This window comes from Mastigoproctus giganteus, chromosome 7 (assembly GCF_048544385.1).
Source record: "Mastigoproctus giganteus isolate SK-2022 chromosome 7, ASM4854438v1, whole genome shotgun sequence".
Taxonomy (NCBI): Eukaryota; Metazoa; Arthropoda; class Arachnida; order Uropygi; family Thelyphonidae; genus Mastigoproctus; species Mastigoproctus giganteus.
In genome coordinates, this window is record NC_143581.1 from 38,709,946 (window position 1) to 38,723,697 (window position 13,752).

General features: G+C 35.0%; 1 protein-coding gene across 1 annotated transcript in view; it reads left to right on the forward strand.

Annotated features, from left to right (window-relative positions):
- Positions 1-13,752, forward strand: part of LOC150082829 (uncharacterized) — a 212,899-nt gene that overhangs the window by 64,270 nt on the left and 134,877 nt on the right. The window contains exons 4-5 of the mRNA XM_090376841.1: positions 3,373-3,474; positions 11,780-11,898. Of these exons, the coding sequence (XP_090232967.1) occupies positions 3,373-3,474; positions 11,780-11,898 (221 nt within the window). The remainder of the gene's footprint in view (positions 1-3,372; positions 3,475-11,779; positions 11,899-13,752) is intronic.

Here is a 13,752-nt window from a genome sequence, read left to right on the forward strand (position 1 = left end):
AAAGGTCAGGGAATGACCACCGCATATCCCTGGAATAATATGGCCTTAGTTGCTAATGCTCCTAAAAACCAAATAACCTCTATCCCTTCATCGATGTAATTTATGAAAATCAAAAACAACAATGGTCCTAATACTGATCCTTGGAGAACCCCACTTCTTACATCAACCCAATTTGAGGAATAACCATTTATTACAACCCTCTGCCTCCTGCCCTGAAGCCATGCTATCCATCTAAGGATTTTCCCTGTGATTCCAACCTGTTTCAGCTTATAAAGGAATCGCTCATGTGGGGGGAAAAAAATGCTTTGCTGAAATCCAAATAAATGTCGAAATTATTCCCTAAGTCCAGCTCTTGAGTGACCCTGTCAAAATAGCCAACCAGATTAGTTAAACATGATTTTCCCTTTACAAAACCATGCTGAGTGTCCTTCAGAATTCCATTTCTATCTAAGGGTCCTGAATTCCACCCTTGATCATAGTCTCCATTATTTTCCCTACTACTGAAGTTAGACTAACCGGCCGGTAATTTCCCACTTCACTCTTAAAACCGCCCTTATGTATTGGAGATACATTGACACTTTTCCAATCCAATGGAATCACTCCTGAGTCCAGCGATGCTCTCATAATTAGCCTCAGTACGCTCACTTGTCATCTCCCTTAAGATTATAGGGTAAATGCTATCAATCCCAGGAGCCTTACTGGCCTGTAGGCCCAAAAGTTTTTTCATTAGATAAACCTGTGAAATTTTAACATCATTAATTACATTTTTTTCAACTTCACTCCCAGAATTTCTCATTGATGTAAATGGTCTTTGAAGTTCAAGTGGATATTGGTCTTGCTATTCCTAAACTGTACTGGGTGGTTAACTAGGCCATGGTGCTGCATTGCTACTGTGTTACAAGACAAGATGCACAATGCTTATCAAGGGCATTGACCCCTCATGTGGCTGTCCCATGTGTGACTTTTGGCTGGTTGTTCAACTGCTGCTGAGCCAGTCAAAGTATGCATGTAACTCCACAAAACAGGAGCATTTACCATATTGACTGCTGTTGAGATACTGGCACCTGCATGTCTTACCCTTACAACCATTCCATGTTTAAAGTTAGAAAGATTGAGACACCAAACCATTCTTCCTCGTTGACACTCAAAAACTGATCACTGCAAACTACAATCCTATATTAGCCATTCCCAACTTTAAGCCTTCACCAGTATCACAAGACCAGTGTATTCCTACACCAGGGGGGGGGGGGTGTTGTTAATGCAAATTAGTGTATATATTCGTAATTAGTGTATATATTCGTAGTGTATTATTCGTATTTGTGTGTATTATAGTGTATTATTGTATATATACACCAACTTAGTGTATATATTCGTAATTAAGGAAATAGAAGAGGAAGAAAAGGTGTAAACTATTTCCTTATGTCTCACGGTTCTACAGAAGAATTGTTGAGGAGCAAGTTAAGCAAAGCAAGAGTACAAATTTGAAAGAAGTTATTCTCTTATTAACCTTTAATTACATTTATTGATTCCTTGAGATGTTTTGAAAGTTCTGATTTCAGCAAATTTCCTTGCTATAAAAACTGATGAGGGCTTGTATTATTTTGAAATTGAGATGCATGTTAATTGCAAACATTTTATATTAACTAGTTGTTTATATAAAATGTTTGTCAACTGTTTAAGGACTGCTGTAGTGAGGGTGTGGAGGGAATGGTTCGAAATGGTTCATCACATAGACTAGGATCTTTGGTAGTTGTGCAGGGAACCATGAACCGACACCTGTGTTTTAACATTTTGGAATAATTCTGCTTCCTATGATGTGGCAGTTTCTAATAGTATTAGTAGTGGCAAATGATGCCAGTATATACAGCATTTTGCATAATGCTGCTGAAAGGTCATTTGCATCTTTGATTACTCTTTGTTTTGATAGTTAGGCATGTTGTAGTATCTGCTATGCTCAAATTACAAATACATTTCTCATTTTCACAAAATGTTCTCTCTCGTGTCATATATGCAATTAATAAAATTGTCTTTCCTGACTCATTTGTCAGCGCATGGAGAATTCTTACAACCTCTGAAATCTCTCCTCTTACACTTTATCTTTCCAGAACTTGCTCACCTGAGATGATTATGATTGACTGTGTCATGAGTTGAACATTTTCTAACTCTTGTCCTTGTTCACCTGATCTGAACAATTGTAACTTTGGAAGAACATATTTTCTTTAGCATCATGCATCTGTTAGCCAATGTAAAGGTGACTCAACACAGTATGCCAGTAACATTACTTGATGTTTCATGGAAAATCACGTAATAATTTGGTTTTAGTTATCAGATTAGGAAGACCATATCTATCATAGTGAAATTAAATATAATATACATGGTGTCTCAAAACTACACGGCATAACTTCAGGAATGAGTTCCTCTTATGTAGACAATAAAAATATTTTATAACAACATAGTTCCGGAAATGCTTGGTTCCCGAGTTATTAACCCGGAATGTCTTATCTCCCGCAGGTGATTTCCTTCATCACAAGGTACTGACAGAATCTGGTGGTTTTCCCTTCTGAACATGTACTCAAATCAGGAGCAAGTGAATATGCACTTTATATATGGTTTGGCAGGCGGCAATGCTCTGGAGGCTCGTCGTTTGTACCACGAAAGGTTCCCAGAACGAAGATGTCTAGACAGGAAAACGTTTGAAGGTATCCATTGCCGCCTTTGTGAACATGGGACCTTTACACCTCGTGGTGCTGACAGAGGATGGCCAAGATCTGTGACTCCTGAAGTAGAGGAGGAGATTTTGGATGTTGTGCATGCCACTCCTGGAATCAGCACATGCAGAATAGCAATGCAACTGGCTGTTCAACCTTCGACTATTTGTAGAATGTTGCGAGAACACCAACTGTATCCTCACCATCTGCAATGGGTACAGGCCTTGGGACCAGCAGATTACCCTGCACGAGTAATGTTCTGCCAGTGGTATTCAGGCAGAAGGTGGATATTATGAACAATTACTATAAGATGATGTGAACAGTTAAGTGTCATAGACAGACTTTAAAACTCGGAAACCAAGCATTTTAGGAACTATGTTGATATAAAATATTTTTATTGTCTACATATGAGGAACTCATTCCTGAAGTTATGCCATGTATTTTTGAGACACCCTATATACCTGATCAGGTGGAGAGTTGAAGCACTTATTTTTTAAAATAATTCTCTTCAGAATAGTATGAATTATCTCTCTTTGAATATATTGTTTTTCTGATGAATGGGTTGTGAATATTGGTCACCCAATGTATTAATTATATGAGCTACTGTTTTTTTTTATATCTTAATGTATATGTGAATTTATTAATCTAAATATTGATGTTTCAGAGGACCCCGATCAAAACATTGTAGTGCATGTAACAAGTGTGTGTCTGAATTTGATCATCACTGTAAATGGCTAAATAACTGCGTTGGAGGAAGAAATTATGGGTAAGATGTTATTCCAAACTTTATTCTCAATAAAATCACTGAATAAATATTATCAAAGAAAAAGCTAGACAACATTACATTTATGTTTTTTATCAAGGAAAATAAATCCATTAATAAAAAACAAATGAAAAATTAATGTTAATTTTTATTATACTTAACTGAAAATATAACTTCTATGTAGCAACTTGAACATATCACCCTATTAAATTCTATGTAGCAATTTGAACATATTGGCATATTAACTTCTATTTAGGAACTTGAACAAAATATTAGAAAACTCGTAGGTCTGGACACTACACTATGGATACAGTAACACACACACACACACACACACACACACACACACACACACACACACACACACACACACACACACACACACACACACAAAGGCAGTTATTAGCATTAGTAGAGGCACACGAGGCAAGAAAGCAAGCTTATGCAGCATCAGCCAAAAAAAAAAGCTCAGATTTCACCCCTCCATTCGTTCCAAATAACCGTCCAGCTCACCCGTAAATTTATTTAGGCTATCAACTTCCACAACAAAAGATGGAAGTTTCTTCCACCAATCAACTACGTGCTGGCTAAAGGCAAACTTCCGCACATCTATCCTACACACTGTCTTTCCTCAATTTGAATTTATGCCCTTTCAGGTGATTACTCTGAGCAAGAGGAAGAATCCCATCAGCATTGAGCATGCCCAAATTATTCAAGGCTTTATACACCTCAATCAGATCACTTCACAGGTGCCTAGTCTCCAAACACTGTAATCTGCAAAACTTAAGCCTTTCTTCGTAACAGCAACCCTTTGTTCCATTCACTAATCTTGTTGCCCTTCTCTGTACTCGTTCCAACAGCTCCAAATCTTTCTTAAAATGAGGCCTCCAGACCTGTATACAGTACTCAAGATGTGGCCTGACCATTGCCTTATACAAGGGGATAATCACCTCCTTATCCCTGCTAGAAAAATTCCTGTATATATCATTGACAAGACACCATGAGCTACTCTTGCAGACCATCTGCACTGCTCAGAAACCTTCATACCTGCCTGCACAATTACCTCCAGGTCCTTTTCATTCTCTACCACTGTCAGTGTAGTACCACAGAGTTGATACGTTACTCTGAGGTTACTGCTTCCCATACGTAGTACTTTACATTTGTCAATGTTAAACTTCATTTGCCACCTCTCAGCCTATCTGCTCAACTTTTCTAGATCCTGTTGCAGCAGCATACTGTCATTAGTGCCATTAACAAGTCTGCCAACCTTCGTATCATCTGAAAACTTGGATATTAAGCCTGATATACCATCATCAGTATCATTTATAAATACAGAAAACAGTATGAGCAATGTCCATTGATTACCACTCTGTCTTCTCCCCCTCAACCATCCCTTTATCCATAGCAGCAATTTGCCTCCAATGCCTTGACTGCTCCAATTTGTGCAGCAGTCTTCCATGTGCAACAGTATCAAAAGCCTTTCTAAGATCCAAATATATGATATCAAAGTCCAGTTCTTTTGTGACTGCATCATAGTATCCAATCAAATTGGTCAGGCAAGACTTTCCCTTAACAAAACCATGCTGTGTCCGAGCTATAACTGAAGTCTTGTCTAGATGATCCTGCAGTGCTTCTTTAACCAGTGCCTCCATTAATTTTCCTGGAACAAAAGTTAAACTCACAGGTCTATAATTACTTGTGTCAGCCTTTGATCCTGCTTTGTGAATTCAGGTCACATTTGCACATCATCAGTCTATGGGTACCTCCCCTGAGTCCAAAGAAGCTCTCATAATTATGGCTAAGGGTTTCCTTACTTCCTTTGCTGCCTCCTTTAATATAACTGGATAGATCCCATCCACCCCGGGTGCCTTTTTTATGTTTATCCTCAACAATTTCTCCTCCACTTTCCTCTCAGTTATTACAAAATCATCTAGCCCACTGCCAGAGTTTACTTCACCTCTGGCATTCCCTTTCCTGAATAACTCCTCATGTGTGAATGTAGATGCAAAATATTTGTTTAGTTTGTTAGCCACCTGAGTAGGATCATCAACAGTTGAACCATGAATATCCAGTGGACCAATCTGATTCATCCCTTTCCTTCTAGAGTTTACGTAGGTAAAGAACTCTTTTCTGTTTTTCTTTGCCAAGGATTTCTCATAATCTGCCTTTGCCTGCCTAATCTCCTTTGTGACTTGGTTACAGACCAGCTTATATCTATCGTGGGCTTCCGTGTCACCCATTAATTTTTATGTATCCCATGCATTTTTCTTCTCTGCCAATGTCTCATTAGTTCATCTGACATCCATTTAGGCCTAAACCTTGAACAATATTTCTTAGTTATGTAAACCCTAGTAGCTTCCAAGATAAATTCTTTGAATGCTTCCCATTTTGAATTTGCTGTTGGTAACATCACCAGTAGGTCCCACTGTATAGAATTTAAATACTGTCTCCGACCATTGTAGTCGCCTTTATGAAAGCAAAAACTCTTCCCTTTACCCCTGATGGTTATTTGTTATTTTTGGTTTTTAGGAGCATTGGCAACTAAGGCCATATTGCTCCGGGGATATGCGGTGGTCAATCCCTGACCTTTCCGCATCCTCCGTATTTGGTGGGCACGGGCTCGAACCCCGGTCTAATCAAGAAGTGTGTGCTACACACTGCTGCTCCTGCCCATCTGGCTACGGAGGCGCCTACCCCTGATGGTAGTTTCCTCTTTTGAGTAAATCCCACTTCAGCATGCTGTGATCACTGCCACCTAGTGGTTCCTTTATCTGCAGATTCTTAATGCATGAAGAATTACTACTGATAATCAGATCAAAAGTGTTACTCTCCCTAGTTGCCTTCCGAACATGCTGATGTAGAAAACAATCATCCAATAAATCCACAAAAGCGTTGCTAGTGTGTGAGTGACCAACCCACACATTCCAGTCAATATCTGGGAAATTAAAATCCCCCATTATAAGACTCTCTGATTTACTGGCCCACTATTTCCCTGTACAGTTTCTTATTATACTCATCAGAGTCATTAGGCCTATAGCACACTCCTACTCTCAATTTTGATCTCCCACTGCTTAAGTCACACCAAACTGACTTGACACTACACAGTCCAGTGATGTTGACTGGCTTCACTTCCTTGGATTTTATGTGTTTCTTAACTAATAGCATAACACCCCCTTGCCTTCCTATCCTGTCTATCCTTTTGTACACATTGTACTCCCCAAATTCCAGTTCTGCATTCCTTATATCTGTGTGACACCACGTCTCTGATATCCCAACAATATCTGCCTTTGATATTTTGAGCATTGATGATTTTATCTTCAAAGCATTGATTTTGAGCTTTGATGTTTTTATCTTCAAAGCAGTTAAAGACTGTATGAAATAAACCCTGCATGGGAAATGATTTCTATTGAAATACACGAATAGCACCATAAACAATTCCTAGAATTTGGTCTCTATTATGTCTGTCTCAAAATCAAGATGAAGAAATTAACTCAGGTAAGTTATATTTACCTGAGTTAATTTCTTCTTGGGACCTTAAAAAAAAGTGATGTGGGGAAGTTTTTTAAAGGAGTGCTATAGATATTAAAAAACACATGGAATCCCATAGGACTGACCACGAAGTCAGAAGAAAAGAGCATTATAAGCAGTGTTATAAAGGAAGTTTATTTACTGTATTACACGTTTCTCTTACTGATTTCCATTCACTTATCACTTATTCACTTGTCAACCTCTAAGAATGTATCCATCACATGCAAATATCAAGATTTACTGTAATTAATGGTTACTCAGAGTGATTTATATGTATGTAATACATAGAAATCACTAAAGGATTGCTGTAAGTTTTGCAGAGCAATTGAATTCAGTAAAGATGAATTTAGCAATTGAATTCACAAAAAAGGGACTAGAAGAGATAAGAAGAATAAGTGGTACTTGTTGTGTAGTTAGTAAATAATGTTTTTTTGCTTGGAAGAATTTGTCCAGTTAAAATAATAAGTCCCAATCAACTAAATCATATTGTTTGAAAAAATTTATCTAGTTTTGTGATTGCTAATTGTGTTATAGACTGGAAGACAAAAAATATAACTAGTGAAGAAGCAAGAGCAGTTCTTCACACAGTATGTCATTTAAACTGTTTTCATCAATTGTTTTAGTGTCTTACTAAAACATATGATGCAATTCTAAAACAAAATATATATGTAAACTACTGGCTGATGAATGAAAATGGTATTAGTAAGAATAAACCTGGCTGGAAACATATTGCTAATCCATCAAAAATTAATTGCATGCAAATATTAGCAAAAAAGCCTTGAGCATTGGATATAAGCATATTAAAAATAATGTCACAACCAACAAAACAGAAATAATAAAACTTTATTTAAATATATAAAAATATAAAAGAAAATATATGGAAACCTAATAAAATTAAAACAATGTATAAATAAAATAATGAAAAATAAAAACTGATTAAAAAAAACAAATATAGACACTAAAGGCAATAAAAACAAATAAACATTCACAAAGTAGCTTTCAAGACGGTGTGCCTCTTTATCAACTGAAGATAAAAATAAAATAACAGATTTTTACAAAATGTAAAATTTTATGATTTACAAAATTAAACCACTATTTTATCATGTACAAGAACAACTGCAACAAGTAATGGTGAATAGCTGCCAAATTCTATCTGCATCCAAGCACAAAAAAACAATTTAAACTACCTAACAAAAAACTAAAAACAAACAAAAAAAAAAAAAAAAATCCAGATTAATAAGCATGAACCTCCACCAACCCAGGACAGAGCAGCAGAATATCCTGCAAATAGTACTGGTGCAAAATGAAAACTCCTGCCTAGAAACATACAAGGAAATCCATCCATGGCACTAACCTCAACAGAGATCAACTAAAAAATAAAAATAACACGAAAGAAAAATTTGGGGGAAATCACTGTGACCACTTTATGAAGGAAGCATTGGTCCTGTGGAAATTCCCAAGCATTTGCATTTTTGTCATGGTCTGCTGGATAGCAAAACAACCAAGGAAACTCCTAGGTGAGTGATACAGGCGTTCAACAGAAAACATGTCTAAACGTGGTTAACTCAAAAAAAGAAAAGGCAAACTGCTGCAAATTTTCACATTGACCAGAGGCAATCGACATTTAAGGAAGTGTTTTTTGTTGAATCTGTCTTCAACAAAAATGGGTGGGTCAATGCTCGAAAACTCTACGAAAAATATCTGGCAGCTGAAAGGTGGAAATTTGTAACAAAATTGAACGAAGCGTGGGTTTACCTCTCCTATTGCAACAAAATTCGAGCAATTTATTACCGTCCACAGAGTGACAAGGCCTTTCCAACATGGGCGCATCAGTGCAAGGAAAGTTTTGGCTGAGGTTTTATGGTTGTAGCCGGTTTTTGTTATAACGGCAAATTTGAGTTGCGTAGAGTTGCTAAAAACGTGAAAGTCAACTCACAGTGTATTATCAAACTGAAGTTCTATAGCCGTTGTTTGAACGCGAAATACCCACATTGACACTGAAAAGGTCAGGGTGCACCAGGATAAGGTGTCCAGCCACAGTCACGTTCCACCCGTGCTTTTTTTTGCAGAGAATGGAAACGGTGACAGGTATTCATTTGATCCCGTTTGAAGATATACCTGTTAAATCACTTGATGCCACACCCATGGATTTTTTGTGCATTCGAACTTTTGAAAATAGCTCTCGGAAACCACTGCCCCAGAACTGTTGAAGGTTTGTGGAAAGTGTGCCAGCAGGAATGGGACAAGATCGACTTGGTAGTTTTGCAGCTGGCTTTACTTCGATAGAAATTGCGATAGTCCATGAACAGGGAACACAACCGGTAGTGGCGGCATGGAATTTCGTAGTTTTAAAGGACTGTCAAAATCGTTGTCAAAAGAATTAACCCTCCGTATGTTTTATAGAATTTATAGAAGAATAAATGAAAAATAAAATGCAAAAAAAAAAAAAAAAAGTAAGTTGATAATGATATTGAAAAGATAATGGGTGCAGTAGTGATACAAGAGGGTAAATTAGAGTGGAATCCTCCTGAAGACTTTCTAGAAGGTGGCTTTCAAGGTCTGCAGAAGGGGGTACATTTGCAATATTCTTGAAACTTGTTTATGGACATTTGCTTCATCTTGCATTGCAAATCCTTTTAAAAATTTCATTGAAGGTTTCCTTACAAGGAAACCTTTAATGAAAATTTTCCATAAGGGGATTGGAAGTTCCATAAGAACTTCCAATTAAAATTTAATAACTAATTTTCAATTTAATTTTCCAATTGAAATTTTTAATAAGAACTTTAATTGAAATTTTTCCATAATGGGATTGGAAGTTAAGAACTTCCAATCTTCTTTTAAATTTTAGACTATATTCCATCAAAAGGACCATTTCAAACATGCTGTCAGCCAGTCTTCAGTGATAGTTGAGGCGTTTGAATCACACCACTCTCTTTGCCTTCTTTTTACCACATCGTTTGCTACCTCACAATCCTCTACAATTCTCATCTACTGATGAGATACCATTTTGGTCTTTCACTGCATCAAGCAACAACTTCTACCAGCACATGTTCCAAGTCAAGTGGTTTGATTTCATCTAGAGATTGCTTTATATTTGTTATACAGTCAGCACTGTTATACTTTCTCCAGCAGCCACTGACTGACATAGATGAATTGCTGTCCACATAGTTGAGAACCTTTAAAATGTATGGGTTTGCAGCCAGTCATAAGTAGTTCGTTATAAAGAAGTATTTTTTTATTTGGAGACATTTGTTTTAGTCTGTTAACCACATATGGTGGTGAAAACCATAATTGTAATTGTGTGCAAAATTATATAAAGCGACAGAGTTCTCATTAGAAACCTTTAAGTATTACTTTTTTTTATAATAACAATACAGACTGCTTACTAAGTTTTGCTAGTTTTTTTTTTATGACACACAAAATTATTTATTTTTTCTGTTGATGCAAAACTTGTTATTTTTTGTTTCAGTTCATTTTTGGCATATAGGGTGTAAAGATTTGCCATTGCTTGGTGCACAGTGTATTCACAATTTTCCAAATAAAGTTTTTCTTTTGTTGTAAACTAGTACATTTTAGGCATAGGTGAACTTTGAAAATAATTCATTGTATTGAATTTTTCACCAAAACTGTTTTTTTTTTTCAAATGATACTTTCAACTAATAATGAGGAGTCAACCAGGATGTAGAAATATTTTCATTATAGCAAATGAAAATTTCAGTTAAAATACTTATTGTCATGGGATTTTACTGTATTTGTTTATTTTGATATATGGCTGATGTGTTTATTAAATCTTTATAGTCTGTATTATACAAGGTTTGATCAAAACGTTTGCTGAATTATCTTCTTGAATGTATAGCAGTAGTTAAAAGATTGTGAAGGGGGCTACAGCACATTGTGATTTTGAAGGAGTTTACAGCACTTTGCTTACAGACTGAAAATAATTCATTGTACTGAATATTTCACCAAAACTATTCTGTTCAAATAAGACTTTATTAATAGGAGTCAACCAGCACTTAGAAATATTTTCATTCTAGTGAAAATTTCTTTAAAACAGTATTCCTTGTAACAGGAGTTACTGTATACATTTATTTTGATATATAACTGATGTGTTATTAAACTTTTATAGTCTCTATTGTACAAGGTTTGATCAAAACGTTTTGGTGAATGATCTTATTCTTGAATGTATAGCAGTAGCTAAAAGATAATGAGGGGTTTTAAGCAACATCTTTTGAGCATGGTTGCACATACTGAGTTTTAATTTACTGTTACATGTCAGTCTAGCAGAACGTTGCCTTAAGCGAACAATTGTTTTTCTCATTATTTATCACATGTGCTGAAAATGGCATAATTTGAACATTGTGACTAACAGAAACATTCCCATTGTGGCTCATCCATTTTGTTCATCTGATCTGGCACCATACGACTTTTTGCATTTCCCATAATTAAAACAGGACTTGAAAGGAAAATGATTAGTCTATTCAAGAAATCTAGTCAAACATGATAGGCAACCTAAAAGCATTCCCAATTAAGACTTCCAAAAATGTTATTTATCAGTGGCCCGTATGTTGGAACAAGAGTGTGGTTTAAAATGGAAATTATATTGAAGGATATTAATGTAAGCATTTATCATTGAATAAAATTAATTTTTTGCGACATTCAGAGAACTTCATGATCAAACCTTGTATATCCCATTTCATCTAAGATAAAAGTTTAAGCTAAATTTTAAATTTAGCTTCAATAAAAGATTAAATTACACTTTTAAAATTTTTTTTTTTCATAGGTTATTTATATTGTGCGTCACTTCTGCTCTTTTGGGTTGTTTAATGGTTTTTATATCCTCTCTGATACTCATTATTTCCTATTTCAATATAAACAGTTGGTTGTATTCATCCATGGAATGTAAGTTATATTTTGAAACTTTTATTAAAATTTAAATTTTTCTTTGTTTAGTTAATACTGACATGATGTTCTATATGCTGTTATATGCTTATGTCAAAGTTGCCTTGGAAATGTATAAGTGATAACGATAATTTTTCTATTTGTTCAAATATTTTTCAGTATGCAGACTGACATTTCTAGATTCGCCTCTCTACATATTTGTCTCCTGCCATTGTTTGGTGCATAATGGCCTTTAGCTATCTGCCGTTGCGCCATAAAACTTCCAATAACAACAACATCTACATATGTGAAGCGAATAATGATAAAAAAAATTATCTGTTCTGTAAAAAATTTGTAGGAACCTTCCCCAAATGAAAGCAGGTATAATCAGGATTGCCAGATACTTGCTATTAAAAAGGATGACATCAAATGTAAAAATGCCAGTGAAGTACTGAGAATCACATACATTGAAAAAAAATTCTTTATTTTCCCTTGTGTTTATTATAACATATCACAATTACTGTAAACAGGCTATTAATTCAGGAGTAGCACAGTAGCTAACTAAATTTTTTGTTACATTTATTTGGCTATCTCCTATTAATTACAAATTGGGGTGCTTGTGTGTGTGTGTGTGTGTGTGTGTAAAATATTAAGGATAATAGAAAATGATAGAAAAAGTAAATCAATCAAATAATAATACTTTCAGGGACTTAAGAAAAGGCAAAAAAAAAAAAAAAAAAAAAAAATATTATTTCTTTTTACCCACAATCTAGATGACTTCAACTGGGACCAACCACCCAGACTGAAGGCAAAAAGCGACAAGAGGTTCTCTGTTTCTGTAATGATCAATATATGCTAAGTAATTTAAATCTAAACCAAATATAAACCAGTGTAGGCCAGATATAAATCAAATGTAGTAAATAGAAAGTTAGGAAATTTTAGAAATATTAGGATCAAAAGTAAGAAAATATAAGTAAAATATAAATGTAAGCATATATTAATCATCGTTGACCCGACAGAGAACGTAATTTAATATTTAAAATAAGATTAAATATATAATACACACTACATATTTACCGTATCTAGGACATAATGTAATAGTCGTCAAAATAATATGTGGTGCCCCCTATGTGATGGATATGGTAAAAATAAATATAAATAAATAATTAATCAAATAGCCAATCAAATTTAAGTTAACGCAAAGAGAAACATGCAGATAGTAAGAAGAAAAACTAAAGGAGTAGGAATAATAGAACCTGAACTCCAACCTGAAACCTGAATTTCTTATCTATACCACTATTTTTTGCCTTTGTGGAGTTTCTGCTCTTTTTCAGAAATGCTTTAAGTGGCATTTGTTTCCAAGATAATCTTCTTTTTTCTTTATAAATTTCGATAGTATGCATAAGCATTTTTTGATGGAATGTACAAATTGCAACTAACACGATTTGCACAGAGTAATAAGTTTACAAAGCTTAAAAACAAAATGAAGAGAAGATTCTGAAAATTTGTTTTTTATATGATTGAAGATTTCATTAAAGGGGAAACACATTTCGCCATAATAAAGTATAAAATCACATAATTCCAGCTATCGGTATTTTTGCAAGTGCAATAACATGAAGTTTACTACCCGTTTATAATTTCATGCAGTAACAGAAAAGCCCAATAAACCAGAATGTGCAAATTGTTTTTATTGTTTTAAGGTCATGACCTCCAGAAATGTGCTTTAGAAAAATATCACAGGGCCGTTCAAAATTGGTTCTTATAACAGAACATATGATAACGATGAAAGTGTGGTGCATCTTAATGATTTGAATTGGTAACTAATAAATTTACACTATAAAAATTACCTTTTAGAGAGTTATATAGCAAAAATTT